Source organism: Ranitomeya imitator, chromosome 8 (assembly GCF_032444005.1).
Source record: "Ranitomeya imitator isolate aRanImi1 chromosome 8, aRanImi1.pri, whole genome shotgun sequence".
In the NCBI taxonomy this organism is placed as follows: Eukaryota; Metazoa; Chordata; class Amphibia; order Anura; family Dendrobatidae; genus Ranitomeya; species Ranitomeya imitator.
In genome coordinates, this window is record NC_091289.1 from 121166464 (window position 1) to 121184148 (window position 17685).

Consider the following 17685-nt stretch of genomic DNA (forward strand, 5'->3'; position numbering starts at 1 on the left):
CAGGAATCAAGTCAATAGCACAATCACAGTCCCTATGTGGAGGAAGGGAACTGGACTTGGGCTCATCGAATACATCCTGGAAATCCGACAAAAACTCAGGGACCTCAGAAGAGGGGGAAGAGGAAATTGACATCAGAGGAACGTCACTATGTACCCCTTGACAACCCCAACTAGTCACAGACATAGATTTCCAATCCAGCACTGGATTGTGTACTTGTAACCATGGAAAACCCAGTACAACATCATCATGTAAACTATGCAACACCAGAAAACGGCAATCTTCCTGATGTGCAGGAGCCATGCACATAGTCAGCTGAGTCCAGTACTGAGGTTTATTCCTGGCCAATGGTGTAGCATCAATACCCCTCAAGGGTATGGGACTCTGCAAAGGCTGCAAAGAAAAACCACAGCGCCTGGCGAATTCTAAGTCCATTAAGTTCAGAGCAGCGCCTGAATCCACAAATGCCATGACAGAAAAAGATGACAATGAGCAAATCAGGGTCACAGACAGGAGAAACTTAGGCTGCACAGTACTAATGGTAACAGATCTAGCAACCCTCTTTATACGCTTAGGGCAATCAGAAGTAGCATGAGCTGAATCACCACAGTAAAAACACAGCCCATTCTGACGTCTGTATCCCCTCTGTTCCGCTCTAGTCAAAATCCTATCACATTGCATGGGCTCAGGACTCTGCTCTGAGGACACTGCCATATGGTGCACCAATTTGCGTTCGCGCAGGCGCCGATCAATCTGAATGGCCAGAGACATAGATTCACTCAAACCAATAGGCGTGGGAAACCCCACCATAACGTATTTAAGGGCTTCAGAAAGACCCTTTCTGAAAATGGCTGCCAGAGCGTCCTCATTCCATCTAGTGAGCACAGACCATCTTCTAAATTTCTGGCAGTATAATTCTGCCGCTTCCTGACTTTGACACAGGTCCAACAGTGTTTTCTCAGCATGCTCTACAGAGTTAGGTTCGTCATACAATAATCCGAGCGATTGAAAAAATGCATCTACATTAAGCAATGCCGGATTCCCTGACTCAAGAGAGAATGCCCAGTCCTGAGGGTCACCACGCAGCAGAGAAATAACTATCTTTACTTGCTGAATGGGATCACCAGAGGAACGAGGTTTCAGAGCAAAAAATAATTTGCAATTATTTTTAAAGTTCAAAAACTTAGATCTATCCCCGTAAAACAAATCCGGAGTAGGAATTCTAGGTTCTAAGGCCGGAGTCTGAGCAACAAAATCTTGAATATTCTGTACTTTTGCAGCAAGCTGATCCACACGAGAAAATAACCCCTGAACATCCATGCCTGCATCCAAATCCAGAATCACACAGAGATTAAGAGGAGAAAAAAAAAGACAAAACAAACCAAAGAAAAAAAAATGACTCAAAACTCCTTTTCTTTTCCTTCTTTTGAGAGGCATTCAGTTCAATTTTGGCCAGTTGTACTGTTATGGTCTGGTGATTATGGAGCGACATGAGACTAGCTCTGAGCAGGTGACTATACTGACCGCAGACCCTAAGCTCAACACACAACTAGAAGCAGCCGTGGATTGCTCCTAACGCTCCCTATGCAACTCGTCACAGCCTAAGAGCTAGCTGCCCCTAAAGATAGAAGCAGGAAAACTATCTTGCCTCAGAGAAAATCCCCAAAGGAAAGACAGCCCCCCACATGTAATGACTGTGAGAGGAGAAGGAAATGACATACGTAGTATGAAACAAGATTGAGCACAGGAGGCCACTTCTAGCTAAAAAGGAAAGTACAGGAAAGAGCTCTGTGCGATCAGTAGAAAACAACTAGAAAAAGTCCACCGCAGAGAAATGCAAAAATCTCCACACCTAACTAAAGGTGTGGAGGGCAAACTCTGCTGCCCAGAGCTTCCAGTTTAGCTAAATAGATCCATACTGATAAACTGGACAAATGAGCAAAAAACAAGACAGTACAAAACAACAAGTCCACAATAAGTGAACTGCAAAGGACATGAAAGGACTTAGCTTAGCAGAACTTGGTCAGAGTGTCAGGAAAATCCAAAGAGCAATGACTCCAGGCAAAGACAATTGACAACTGGCATTGAATGAGGGCTAAGGCCAGACTAATATAGCCGAGCCCAAAAGACAATCAAAGGAAACAGCTGAGAAGCTAAATCCAAAAAGCAGCAATACAACTAAAGACCACAGGAGGAGCCCAAGAGCAGAACTAACAAAAATACTACTTACAACCAAGAACGGAATTCACAACAGGCTGGTTAATAATATGCACTGATCTGAGAAATATTTACATTTCTAGAGTCTGGAGACAAAGAAATTCCTGAGTGAGAAGGGAGGGACAACGGGTGGCTTTACCGGATTGGTCGTCTGCAGTTTAAAGCCACACCCTGCTCACACACTAGCTTCCAGTTACACAGTGTCTCTGCTCTAGACTTTGCCTGTGGATGGAGGAATTGGGGGGGGGAGAACAAGGAGGGTTGCAGCTACATTGTGAGTGTTGGTGTAGGAAGCCATGTCCTTCTTAAACTAAACTCACAATATAATATGGCATTTTTGGCATTGTCGTGACAGTGAGGAAGTGAATTGTTTGACTGCTCCACTGTCCAAGGCCTGGAATCAGAGCACATAGTAGGCTAACAATTGGCAGCCTGTGAACTAGCGTGTACGGAGGCTTGCTGTTGAGTAGAGCAGTTTATAGATTATGGCCTCATTTTATCATTGCGTTCACGACAAATTTTTTTTGTCATTTTTGGGGGATTTTTCACTTTTTTCTTGCTTGCACCCAATTCGTTATTCTATTAGCGCTTTTTAAATTCTATTTTTCTGTTTATTCTTGTCAATTTTTTTTCCATTTACCGTATATACTCGAGTATAAGCCGAGGCACCTAGTTTTGCCATGGAAAACTGGTTAAGCTTATTGACTCGAATATAAGCCGGGTTATTCATTGTCCCCTCATCCCTGTCCTGCTATGCGTGGTTCCCCCTGTTGATGTCCTGCTATGCGTGGCTCGGCCCTGTCGCTGTCCTGCTATGTGTGGCTCTCCCAATCGCTGTCCTGCTATATGTGGCTCCCCCTGTCCTGTCCTGGTATGTGTGGCTCGCCCTGTTGCATGCATGGCTCCCCCTGATCCCGCATGGTTCACCCCCCGTTCCATCCTTGTATGGATGGCTCACTAACCCCCCCCATCCCACTCACCCTCCTCGCGCCGTCGCTGCATCTCCATTGTCCCAGCACGGCAGCTCTCCTGTGCTGAGCGGTCACATGGTATCGCTCATTAATTTAATGAATATGCACTCCACACCTATGGAAGTGGAGATGCGGGCATATTCATTACCTTAATGAGCGGTACCATGTGACCGCTCAGCACAGGAAGAGCCGCTGGCGCCAGGACAGAGATGCAGCGATGGCGCGAAGAGGGTGAGTATGATGTCTTCTGTTAGCTGGCTCCTGACGATGCTCCGCCGCTCCCCCTCCCCCACTGGCTTTCTGGACAATGAATCATGTATAAGCTGAGGGGTCATTTTCAGCACAAAAAAATGTGCTGAAAATCTCGGCTTATACACAAGTATATACGGTATATTATTTCTGTTTTGCTTAAGTACAGTGAATCTTTTATCTATGCCGACCTTTATGGTGAGAGGATATCAGAATACAGAAATAACTAAAGCTTGTGTAATGGGGGAAATCACCCCAGGTGCTTCCTGTACTTTGAGCATAGTTAGAATTGTGCCATTGTTTAGAAGTGTCATAGATCAAAAATTATTATTTGTGTGTCCTATATATGAAACAAGAAACTTCCCAGAAATGTCCCTTGCTTTAGAAAACAAATATAAATGGAGCAGTAAAACAAAAGCACCTGAAACAAGATATTCCACATTTCCTCCCCTACTAGTTTGTATAATATCTGGTATTTGCTTAAAAATCCCCAATATTCAATACAAGGACAAAGGCAACACAAATGTGACATCTTGCAACTAGGTTTATTTTTACAAACTACAAAACATTTCTAAAAATTTCCAATATAGCTCTGAACCAACTAGACGAGACTTTATTTGATTCTTCATGGTTTGCTAAGTGATGAATTATTTGTAAATGTGCATTACCAGCATATAAAACATAGCGTTCCATTAATAAAACAGAGTGCGGTCAAGGTCAAATGACACACAGGTGCTTCTCACAAACTTAGAATATCATCAAAAAGTTGATTTATTTCAGTTCTTCAATACAGAAAGTGAAATTTATATATAGAGTCATTGGGTCTTATTGGGTAGACGTCTATCAACATGGCACATCTAGAATTGCCAATCTTCGCCCACTTTTCCTTGCAATAGCACTCCAAATCTGTCAGCTTGTGAGGGCATCGCGTGTGTATAGCTGTCTTCAGGTCAATCCACAGAGTTTTAAGTAGATTCAGGTCTGGGCTCAGGCTCATTAAAATAAAATGCTGATGTCTTTGTTATTGTCACTCTGGACACAAAGCCCAACACTAAACTCCTACTTGTTCTGTCCAGATCAGTTTTCAGTAAATTCACTATCAGTACAGGTAAGATGACTGTGAAAGGTAACAATTATATAGATAACACAGGATCCACCATTCTGGATAAGTGATGGTCGCATCTCACCTCCCTACACCCTGCACAATGACCTCTGCGCAGCACATGCCCAGAAAGATCACTTATATAAGTCAGAACCTGTCTATTGAGGACTATGGTCCAGGCGACTGTTTTAAAGCAGGTTGAACAGCATCTAAGGCAAGATGGCAGCCCCAATATCCATGTATAAAAAAATAAAATAAAAATATATTCAATTCAAAAAAACATAGAGTAGAAAAAAATATGTAGAATTATCTTACTCTAATTATTAAAATATTATGGGTAAGACATTCCCTTAAAGTCCTTCTGCCTGATGGATGAGGATCCAGATGCAGATTTTGCATGGCGTTTGTGATGGCTCGGGTTAGGAATATACAAGTAGATTAAGACTCTTCTGTGACAGTAACTTTATTGATCTGTGTGATCCATGCTATCCAATATTTATAGTGGTCAATACCTTGTACTCAATCTGAAACCATCTACAACTACATAACCATTATCAGGGCCAATATAATTTTGCACCAAACGGATTTTGAACATGTTGTTGCAGTATCATCTCTGCACATTTATCCATATTGTTGTGTATATGTACGGTATTTGTTTTGCCATGTCCAGCTTTGTTCATAAGTTCTATAATGGAAATAACATGACGATCTGGAGAAAGAAAAGAATGTCAGTAACTTGATCACATTGATAGTGTTTATATAATAAAAGCATCAAGAAGAATGCACTGTCCTCCCATCATTTTATGCCGCGCTACAGTTTTTCCATATTATTCCACGATTATCTGCTTTGGTACTAATTTGGTCCCTGTGAAGAAACCAGAGTATATCTTAATTACCTAGACAACTATGCTTTTGTAAACCAATACAAACTGACTTTTCATCTGTATATTGGCTTGTGGATTCAAGTGTTTGTCTGGTGGTTCAAGAAAACAAACTTGCAAACTGATATACCATTTAACATACTGTGTAAGTCTGTAATAGTGACTTGTACATAGTGTGTGTTTATCTTTGTTTATTGATGTGTGCTGATATGCTAATTGTGCATTGAATTCTGGAACCAGCTTGGTGACTTCTAAAGCAGAGAGGGAAAGACTGTGCAAATAGATTGAATGGTCAAGTAGTGCTACTTGATCTCATCACCAGTGTTTACCTTATCTTGATGTTGGACTGAAGGACACTGGGTAATTCTAAAACTAGCTTACATGTCTTGGGTATAAAAAGACTCAGAGATCACATCATTGGTGAAGTAACACAGAACTACCAACCGGACTCTCTTCAGGATCTCAACTGATGGTACATCGGACCCAGCTGCAAGAACACAGGACTACTCTCGGATATCTCCCTACGCTTGTCGTTACCTCCTCTCTGCATGCATACCACAGATGGAGTAGCGACCCTGGGAGCCCTGACATAACATCTACCATTATCTTGGCGAGTCAGCGGAAGGGTGAGGCCCTGGCCCTGTAATATGCACCATCTTGGTGTAATTGCTGAGATTGTTCAGTTTGCTATGGTGTGTTCTGGTTCAATAAAGTATTGCCACACTGTTTTACCTCAACCCTGTGTTGTCTGTGTAGTGTATTGCCACCGGGAGATAGAGCGGGCGTTCAGTGGTATGAGCCCTGGTCCATGCAGTGTTGCTAGAGACAGCTGGGCCAGCGGACGAGAGCACCCACTGACCCTGTTTCTCCACAGTACTATTGTCAATGTTAAATGTAAAAATGACACAACCAATCTAGGCACAATATTAAACATGAGAGATTGTGTTAATATGTCGCAGGGCCAAGTCCAGCAGCCACATCATTGATCTGTTGCCGCCAGATGGGATCCAGGTGAACCGCCTACACCTGATGGCCTGGCCTGGCATAATGTGATCGTTATGGCATAAGGCACATGCGAAATCACGCCTGGTTGGTTAATTAAAAGAAGACTCACTGATGCTGTCAGGTAAGGAGCGCTTTGCTTTTCTTCCAATTGCCACAGAATACTGATTTGGCCGCTGGACTGGGTTCTGCTAATCAATTGGCACCATCTCTGATAAAAGGGAATCTGTCAGCTGCTTCTGATGTGCTGCATGGTGTTGTTTACTTACACTGAATGTTTTATCACCTTGTGATTATCACGGACTACAGCAGTGTGTGCCTCTTGGTCCAACTCCACCCCCTTCTGTGATAAGCAGCTCACTGTCTATAGCCATTGTATATACAGACCTTGGTGGGGACGAGGACAGCCTTCTCCGCTCTGCTGCATTGCTAAATCTAATCTCTGATTGTGTCAGAGTAGCTGCACCCAGTAAGTGATCTAAGTAATACATCGCTGGAATCAGCTTCTCTTTGACTACAACAGGCGCCTCACAGAAGAGGTAGCAAACACTTGCTGAGAGATTCCCTTTAAACACAACTGCCTGAAGCAGTTCTGTAGATATAATAATTTATGTATGTAATAGATAAGTATCAGTAGGTTTAGGTAAGCACATGAAGAGTCAAGCCCGTCACTGTAGAATAGAGCCAGCATTAACAACAAGAACAAACCTGGGCAGATATCAGGGCTCATTGGTCATTGGCAGCTGAATAATATGACTGATTCATCAAAGTGTTTATGCTAGAATTCAGGCATAAAACACCCTGAAAAGTCACTTTCAGCCAGCTCCACCAATGTGAGTAGAGATGGGGAAGAGCCGCAGCAGGATAGAGTCTGGCAACACCCGCCAGTAAATTCATTAAAAGAGGCGGAGTACATTACAGGAGAAATGATGACCTGTTTGAGAACAGTGGTGTCCATTTCAAGGGCTGGGTTGGCCTCTGTTCTCACTGTTTACTGTGTTCTCTCCTTTTCAATGTGCACTGACAATGTGCTCTCTTGATGGTTAGTCGCTTCTCTTAACACCTGGAAGGGGAGAGCTGTCGATGCACATTCAAAGGAAGGAAGTGCATACTGACCATACGTGGTAACGGACAACCAGTTTATTCTCAGTAGACTAGGGATTAGCCCAGCCCGCGAAACAGAGGTCACTGATGGCACTTTGTTTCAGGGTGGTCACAGCACCTGCAGCCCTCTGATGACATCCCATTTGAGAATCCCCAATGCACGCTGGGGTACTCAAGCAAAACATCATCAAAAGTAAAAAAAAAAATCAGACTGGCAGTAGGGTAGAGAGGGAACGGTAGGTAATTTCTAACTGAGGTACTTCAGAAAATTGGTTAGATCAATAAATTCAGAAAAACTGTAATGACTGGTATGAAATATAATCTAGCCTGCTTGTGATTTACTTACCTAGATGGAGAATGTTCATTATTTTATGTGATGCTTCTCTTTCCTCTATAGATCACTGATAAAAATCATGAACAATATAATTATTAAGCAATAATGATGAAATTATATATACACAATACTAACACAGGAGATATTGGCCTGCAGAGGCCAATTCTTATTTTTGCTGTTTTGTCTTCTCCACCCCTCCTTCCAAGAGTCATAACTTTTATAGTTTTACATCGCTGAAGCATATAAGGTTTTCTTTTTGGCGACATGAGTTGTACTTTTGAAATATAGAAATCATTTTTATCATACAATGTCCAGAAAAAAAAATTGAGACAAAATACTGAAAAAAACCCTGCAATTTCGCCTCCATGATTCTCCATGTCAGTACGATTACAGCTATACCAAACATGCATCATTTTTTTATTACTAAGTGGTTAAACAAATTTAGAACTTTATTAGAAAAATAAAATTTGGTTTGTGTCTGCATTATATGAGAGCCATACTTTTTCATTTTTCCGTGAATAGAGCTGTTAGAAGGCTTATATTTTGGAGTGGTGAGGTGTGATTTTTATGGGTACCATTTGGGGTTAAAACCATTTTCAGTTGCATGTTTGGGGGCAAGTTTGGTGACAATTCTGGAGTTTCAATATTTTGTTCTTTATGATGTTTATCGCATCGGATAAATAATTCTCTACACTGATTGGACTTTTTGTGGACATGGCGATACAAAATATGCTTATTTCTCTTCATTTCAGCTGAAAAAGAAGTGTGATTAGAATTTGAATCGAGGTTTTTTTTTTCCTTTTTTTTTAAATTGGAACATTACACTTTATTTTTTAGTCCCATTGGAGGACTTGAATCTGTGTCTGGGCTTCTGAAGAGCATCAACATGGTGGCCATACGGTGCTTGAGCGGGTCCATTTGCACCCAGCGATCAAGGGAGGCGGTAAGTACCTGAACAAGGATCCCAAGACATAAATACCATTGTCAGAGACTGACTGTGGCATCTAAGTGGTTCAATAGTGATCAACACTAACTTGGATCATTGCTGTTAGAGGCAGGTGCTTGCTGTATAACACAGCCAGCTCCTGCCTTGTGTGGAAAGGGACTAAATAAAGCACGGCAGCCGGCAGGCCTACTACAGTATCTTTAAATGGGCAGATTTTTGACATACTAATTTCTGATATGGCTCCTGACCAGGCTCGGACTGGCCCATAGGGTAACAGGGGAATCCCCCAGTGGGCCCCTGTGTAGATCTGGGCCCCCCCAAACCCACTGTGTGGGCAGTGCTTGGCATAATTCGCTGGATTCACTCTGTACAGAAAAAAGCAGCATCCCATCATTCATTAACCACGCTACCCAGTGTATTATTATATAGAGATATACAGTAGGTAAATTTGTGAACGAAGGTAGTATATTTGCATGCAGGTGAAAAGTGGGCCTCCCCAAAGTCATTGTTATTAGTGGGACCCCAGTCCGACACTGTTCCTGACATCTGAATAGGGGCTGTAAAATGATCGACGTGCAGTACCAAACACTCCATTCAGATGTATGGAACTGATTTTCAGCTGTGGAAACTTAAGCAGAAAACGACTGCTCAGCCGATGATCTATTTCCATTTCTTTCATACCGAACAGTCTGAAAAAAGATATAAAAAGGCGTCTTACCCATTCCAAGAGAGCTGCCCGAGCATGTAACTGGAATATAATAAGGGAAACATTAATACATGCTCTAAAGGTTCTACCTAAATGTGTATAAATACGCTTAGTATGCATCTCCGCTGCCTTATAGATAGTATGTATGGTTTCCCATTACTAACCATTATTGGAACTAAAAAAGTAAGTGACACATCGCTGGAATCAGGGTCTCTGCCCTTGCATTATGCAACTCTTAGATGGGGTAGCAAAAAACAGATTTGCTTTAAATATTTTTGCTACAAAACCATTAAAGTGGATTTTCTGGCCATAATACGGTAGCTATTGACTATCCACTCAGCTGAACCCACTGATAAAGATGGGTTTGGCCAACAATCTAATGGTTGTGGTAGCCTAGGACAATTACTTGTTGGGGGGAGTTAAGGATTCGGCATGTCCAATTTCACCCTGTGGATCATTTTGTTCTCCCTGAGATAAGCCCCCGCCCGACGTGTCTGGCAGCAGCTCCCATAGAGAACACAGGAGCGAGCACTCCCTCTGGGAGAGACGGCTGAGATGGTTGTTGGCTGAGCGATCGGGCGAACCATCATTTGGCCAACAACTATCTGATGTGATTGGGGAGTCTATGTGACTTAGAACAGAATTCACATTTGCTTATTTCCGTAGCCAACCCTGTTCATAATCTCAGTTGCTCCACAATACCAAACCTTTGTCCTACTGTGTCCTTCATTATTTACGTAGACCGTACTAGAGGGACAGTTCTGTGGCAGGGGAAACTTACTAAATCAGATGCGCTCATAATATTACCAGAATATATTTTTTGGGGACAGAATAAAATGTGGCTGTCTTCGTCACTGATAGGGGAAACCACCAGGGTGTAAACATCTCCACATGGTATTTCGGTGACGTCACAGTAACTGAAGCTGCTGTTCGGACTACAGGTAAAATTTCCTTTTGTCCCATAGATGTTGACTGTGTAGTTATCCGGAGTGGCTGATGCTCGCCAAGTGACTCGGATGCCGGTGTTAGAGAGTCTATACAGCTTCACTCCTGATGGGCAGCAGGCGCCTGTGGAATACAGAGAAACCGGTGTGCGGCTCGCCACAATCTCTTACAGTAATATCTGTCTTATCAAATGCTAAAGCTCAATGGAACGGAAAAAAACAGCAATTCTGTTATTGGATTCTCAGATTTCATTTTTACTGCTTTTACTGTGCATTGACATATTAACTTTATTCTGTAAATTTACCGCTAAAACTAAATGTATACTTTCCTACTGTTTAAAATAAAAAACTTTGCATAGGCATATGCTGAGACCAATAATATTCTCATATTTTCATGAAGGAGCCTCGTGAGGCCTTGGTTTTTGCAGGATGACATGTTGTCTTTATTGAACAATATGTCTTTTTCGCCACTTTTTTTTCTGGAAACCAAGATGACCAGAAAGCAGCAATTCCGGCATTTTTATTTTTATTTATTTTCGCATGTGGGATATATACTATTGATCGTATGAATATTATGTCATATTTTAATTGTGACAAACAGCAATACCAAATGTGTTTTTTTAATTGCTTATGTAACAAATAGGAAACTCCTGCCTCTTTTGGGGACTTTTTAGATATTTTTGGGAATAAAACAGGGTACCTGAACGTATGATCCTTTGATCATAGATGCAATACTCAGAATTGTGTTCTTCTGTCGGCATTTTTCTATTGGCTCTTCCAGAACGTAATGTTAATAGGTGGCAGGAGTGAGGACCTACATATGGCCCTTGCCATCGGCACCCTGTGATCCCTCTGTGTGGGAACAATGGGGTGGCACGCTTAGGTGTCATGGTCATTACAGAATGCGGCTTCTTCGGGGGTTAGACTGTCGGTATCAGGGTCACGGCAGACTCTAGCACTATGCTTGCTGTCAAAAAGTCCTGAAAACTGGTGGACACCATAGTTAATAGGACCCATTGTTAATCTAAGAAAAATGTTACAACACTGGAGCTCTAGGAAAGCAATACAAATGGACTGACTTACTGGATGAGTAGCCGTGATAAGTACACTGTGACATAAGACCCGTCTGGCTGGCGGCTTCCAGGGACACGGAGTAGCTGGTTCCACATGTGATACACCCCAGCAGACAGTGCTCCTCTAGGGTGTGGCACTTGGCCTGTCCTCTCGGTGATTCCAGCACCGTAGTGTATGTCTGGGCTCCTGTGGCTCTGGACCAGCTGACATTGGTCACAGACTGCGTGACTTGGACAACACTAATGTTTGTTGGACAGCAGGGAGCTTCAAGAGAAATAGACGAGGTTCGTAAGGAACAGGCATCAAACATAGAGGCGGTGATTGTAACCCTGGCACAATGTGGTGCCATGTGGCACAATACCTGTTTCCAGAGGCACACTGTAGCTGGGCAGGCTTGCTCCTTCCTCTGTGAACGCCACTGCACTGACCATATACACGGAGCCACATGGAAGGCTTTCCAGAGCACAAGACGTGCCCCCGCTGGTACAGTTCCAGGACTTATTCTCCCCTCTGACCGTCACCGAGTACACGGCATTATAGTTAGTGGAATCCCAGTGTATCCTATATGTGCTGGCATCAGCTGTGATATTTATGATTTCAGGGCTACATGGGGCTGGAATTAGACAAAAAAGTTACCTGGCATTTTATAAAAAATGAAGTCTAAATTAAATCTCCTGCTGATACTGTAAAACAGCAATTTTTTAAAACTACAGCAAGCAGCCCAGTAAATGATACATTGCTGGAATCGGAATCTCTGTCTCTACATTATGCTGCTCTCCAATGAGGTGGCAAAAACTTGGTGAGAGAACCCATTAAAGTTAGCACTAAAAGACATTTAAAAAAAACAACATAAAAAAATAGAAAAGAGTATTTTTTGCTGTGGTTTTCTGGCAGTAGCATACAGAAAAAAATGCATTAAAAATGCTAAAGGTGAACATACCCAGCTACGATACTAAATACATGTTTTTTCAATATAATAAAATAATTATATACAATGTATGTCGATAAATCCCCAACATTTCTCAGGGGGGCTGAATACAAATGCACGTCACAATATTCAGATTTATATTTTTAAAATATTTAGAAAACCATGTATCATTTCCTTTACACTTCACAAATACTTTCTACTTTGTGTTGGATATCACATACATTCCCAATAAAATACATTTAAGTTTGTGGTTATAATGTGGAAAAATGTGGAAAAGTTCATGGGGCATAAACTTTTTCAAGCCACTATAGATGTCTGCACAGAAGCTAAAAGGCTAGAAATTGAACATGAAAGGGACGTTTTTATTGCAGAAACTTCTGATAACGACTCATGGAGGACTCATCTCTATAATGAAGGCTTTATTAGTCTGAGCAGAGACCCTCTAGCGAGGAGACTATATAACTTGGCATCTACGTACCCGTCTTCATGTACTTTGATGAACACGAGGTGTTACTGCCGGAGCTATCACTGTATGAATACACGGTGACATTGTACTGGGTGTCACACTGCAGCCCGGACAGTGCGCACACTGTAGCCGTGTCGTTACACAGGATTACGCTGGTGCCATCATCAGCCTTGGTCTCATACATTTCTGCACCTCGTACGGCAGACCACACAACCTCCAGCGTATCACTCGACACATAAGCTGCGCTGAAATCGCTGGGGCAGCAGGGTGCTGTAGGCAAAGCCATGAACAAGGAGAAATAGTTCAATACGTTATTGTAGAGATGTCACAATACCGAGAAGAATAGGATCGCCATGCGCAAACCTACAAAAGCTAAGGGTACGTGCACATGTAGAGTCTGTGTCCGTGTGGAAACGCAGTGTTTGACAGTACCAACAAAGTGAATGAGATCAAGGTGTTAAATTGAGTCCTAGTGTCAACGAATTAAACATATTCGTTGACACTAGGACTCAATTTAACACCTGGATTTGAGTCACTACATGGATACAATTCACACCTCCACCAGATGGACTCCAGATAACTAAGAACATTGTTCCCATTACCTCTCCATTTGTAAGAAAATGCCTAATTTGATTATCTTGGCTTATCTATGGACTCATCACACTTCCCACCCCCTAACAAATGTCCTGCTGTACTGTTCTTTAAATGTTGTGCTTTTTTCTTATTAATCTATTTGTAATCTTGCCTGAAGAAGGAGCCACTGTGCTCTGAAAGCTTGCAAACATATTATTTTCTGGTTAGCCAATAAAGGTATCACTCCCAGAATAATTCTGTCATCATTGGGCAGAAAAGTATTCACATCGATTTTTCTGGCTAACACGGTACCACAATACAATTTGTTATTGTACATCATACCCATTCTAATGAATGGAGAAAAAAAATGTGCCATAAATGTGCATATTTTATGCATTTTTCCTGCCAAGAGGCATGTTTGGTTTTTTGTGTGGAATTACGTGCAGGAATTACTTAACATGTGCACATACCCTAAGGTTACTTACACAGAGAGATTTTGCCCAGGGTTTCCCAGACCATAGAAATTGTAGCTGGCTCCTCTTGGGCAACATTTCTACAAGCACTTAGCCCAAACAGCCCTGCACAACTTATCAATCTATCAGGACAATATCATGCACAATTTGACAATTTTTTGTACAAAAATAAAGATAAATACACACCCTGGCCCCCAAAAAGTAAACTAGAATAATTTTTTAATGACTTAAGAAGTGTTTTTTCTAATGAGATCATCCAGCCTATGGCTGAAAAGTGACTATGCTTTTCTATATAAGACAATACCTGGTGTCTTGGTTTTCCTCCTGCCGCCAGCTCTGCTCAGACAGCCATTCCTTCCCTCAGCCACCGTGGCATGTAGACTGCAGTGGGAAGTCTAAACCATTCCTCCCCTGCCGTTCCTATCCACACCATGGGAAAGGAAGGGATGGCATGGCTTAGATTATCCACTTTACTCCCCATGTCACCGTGGTGCCATCTTGGAAGCAGTAGGATGTAAAGCTGAACACAGGGCACCAGGTAGGTTAACTATGCATGAGAAATGTATAGTTACTTTTTTTAGTCCTAGGATGGATGCTCACTCAAATTTGAAGACAAATCTATTGCAATCATAGCAATTCATTTCAAGATTTATGACTTCTTATAGACAACATGCACTGAATAGGTGATAACAGATCCCAACAATCACCAAAACGAGGGAATTCTGTCCCTTGTTCTTCTCTGGTTGCAAGTCCAATGCCAGGAGATCAAGAATGAAGTGCAAGTTGCACATGCGCCCTTCCACTATGTTCGGGTCTATGGCACCGATGATGATAGCTGGAAGCACACAGCACTTGGCTATTTTCATATCTGAGTGCCTGGAGATAAGTGCTGGGACAGATCCAATCTTCAGAGCAGAAGACATGTGTCACCCATTCCCTTCTGGCTACAAGGTCACATCCTGGAAGGATTAAATAGAGCAGCAAGTTGCGCCTGCGCCCCGGGCTGCTCTATCCAGGTCTACTCTATTCAAGTCTACCATGAAGTTAGCGGAGTGCCGCGCTCAACTATCTTTGTATATTCCGCATCATAGACTTTAATTAGTGCAGCAGGACACAGTGGGGTCACAGGGATCTAACAGCTATAATCTACCCAGCGGATGGGCGATTCCTTGCTTACACTGGAATGGGTAACATATATTCCCTTAAAAAAATAGATTTTATTAATAATTAAATATTAAAAAACACCAACCCAATGTGTCAGACAAAAAATACATGATCAAAATAACACAAAAAATACAAACACATAGACTGATACCCTAAGATAAAGTATCCTGAGTAACCCCGGTTAAATCCTATATGAACCATGTCTGGCTGTGGATGTTGGCACCCTAGGAAGAAACGATTGTTTGGTGCCCCGATTCCGCGGCATCTGTCCCAATCTGTCCTTAATAGGCCCTGTACTAATGCAGGTGGAAAAACATATAGTTTTTAAAAAGAGATGAAATATAGAAATATATGTATATATACATTGTATATGCAGGGAGGTGTTTCACCAAGAAAAAACCTTAGGTTATACTATATAGCATAAATAGTACCCGGTATGCTTCCTCTATCTGGGCACCTCATATCTGTGGCATAACATACGGTAGTTTGTATCGGGACTCCAGATGAACCGCACGGACCGGGAAACGCGTCGAGGTGAAGTCTTCTAGATGCGATAAGTTCCCTCCCTCTTTTTTGCAACCCTTTCATTAATTATGTGAACCTTATCAGTGATTATTTATTCATGTGGTTATACATGTGATAACGGCCTTACATCTCTATATGGCCATCTTTTTGAAAGGGTTATGCTTATTTGTTGATCCAAAAGGACATCATGCTTGTGGTTTTTTCCAACAGATGGATATACCATTTGCGAATTAATATTTATGCTATATAGTATACCCTAAGGTTTTTTCGATATATACCCTAAGGTTTTTTCTTTGTGAAACACCTCCCTGCATATATATATACTAGATAGTGGCCCGATTCTAACGCATCAGGTATTCTAGAATATGTATGTATATAGCAGCCACATAGTACTGTATATAGCACAGGGCACATAGTATATAGGAGCCATGTAGTATATAGCAGACAAATACGATGTGGCCTGTGCTATATACTATGTGGCTGCTATATACAAACATACATATGCAGCGCCCCAGAGACCTGGTCGTTGCAGTATGACACTCTGCCATTAAGGGGAGTGATGGTACGTCTGATGGCACTGAAGGAATTCTCCTGACCAGGTATCACCAGAACACATTACACTTCACACTCCGGCCACTAGGGGGAGCAAAAGGCTTTATTTATTGGGCCCCTCCTCACACTGGTAAAACTAGGGGTTCAATAGAAAGTTAGTCAGAAGCTGACTGGGTTGGATTCAGGCAACATCCGGTGGCAGGGGGTGTTGCAGGGAGAAGACACAGGGGGGTCCCTGTCAGGCGTGGGAACCTGGCAGGTGCCTAGCGAACAGAGCAGAACGTAACGGAGCCGCGCCTGCACCTCCTTGCGGCGGTATCCTAAGAAAGAGACAAGAAGGGAAGGATATTGTGGAACAGTGTAAACGAGATCAAGCAAAAAGGAGTACCAGTAGGAGTCGTGCCGTGAGACCGAGGCAACATCCTACTGAGGCGCGTAGCCGGTGGCCGGAACACCGTGGGAGTAACTGACTTTAGGCCTTACTTCAAACTCCGCAGGACAGTTAATTATAGGTTGGCTGTCAACCTTAAGTTTCCTAAGAAGACATAGGGGGCAACAGTGGGAGAGGGGCGTCTCTAGGGTCCCGGAAGACCTCCATGCCTTCCATCATATGGGTGCGTCCTAGCCAAAACATACAGGGGAACGAGAAACTAGCAACATCTGGAACTAAAGAGAGAGAGAGCTGTAGAGAACGACGAATGAGAACAGCAGTTGTGAGGACTATTCCGAATGCTCAGCAGGGTAGGACTACAACACACAGGCGCTAGTGGTGGGCAACGATTTCCATCTGCGAGGGAAACTCTGGAAGTGCCCATCAGGCCGGCCGGTCTCTGATAGCCCTGTTAAACGTGCTCTGGATTGAGGATCCTGAAGTCTTCAGTAAAGAGGTAAAGAGACTGCAACCTTGTGTCTTCGTTATTGCCTGCTCCTCACACCATCACCATCTACCTTACTGGCAAGCCCTGGGGACCTACTTCACCTGTGGGAAGGTATACCATCCAGCTGCTATTCCATCACCCCAGCGGACCCCACAGCAGCGTCGGTCACCCTGACCGAACACCACAGGTGGCGCCATGAACCCCTGACAGACTGCACCACCTTTATTGGACGCCCCTTAGCAGGGTCGCGGACCGGGTCTAGCCACTGTGACAGCCTCAGAACCGAACCAGAGAGGCCCGGTACCGAGAACTCGTGGCCCTGTGTCTGGGGGCGCTCCAATTTGGCGTCACAAACAGGATCGTACTTAAGCCTGAGAAGCAGGTCATGTGTGCCTTGGAACTGTGATTGAAACGTGTTGGACTGTGATTTGTTACAAGGACTGTGTATTGCTATCTGCCACAAGATTCCCGCCAAAACTGCAGCCATTATAGCGCCACGAGGAGCGCAAGAGAAGAAGAAGGGCATGAAAGTGGGCGTGAGTAAGCTGGAGAGCGCGAAAGATAATGGCCGCCCAGTCTAAGTATTGCTGTATCCTGA

The 17685-nt window shown here is 42.9% G+C and overlaps 1 protein-coding gene across 1 annotated transcript in view; it reads right to left on the reverse strand.

Annotated features, from left to right (window-relative positions):
- Nucleotides 1-3961: 3961 nt before the first annotated feature.
- LOC138647934 (fibronectin type III domain-containing protein 7-like) overlaps nucleotides 3962-17685 on the reverse strand; it is a 46907-nt gene continuing 33183 nt past the window's right edge. The window contains exons 8-14 of the mRNA XM_069737313.1: nucleotides 12935-13192; nucleotides 11890-12141; nucleotides 11538-11792; nucleotides 10318-10578; nucleotides 9523-9552; nucleotides 7871-7925; nucleotides 3962-5246 (exon numbers count right to left, since the gene is read on the reverse strand). Of these exons, the coding sequence (XP_069593414.1) occupies nucleotides 7894-7925; nucleotides 9523-9552; nucleotides 10318-10578; nucleotides 11538-11792; nucleotides 11890-12141; nucleotides 12935-13192 (1088 nt within the window). The 3' untranslated portion in view covers nucleotides 3962-5246; nucleotides 7871-7893. The remainder of the gene's footprint in view (nucleotides 5247-7870; nucleotides 7926-9522; nucleotides 9553-10317; nucleotides 10579-11537; nucleotides 11793-11889; nucleotides 12142-12934; nucleotides 13193-17685) is intronic.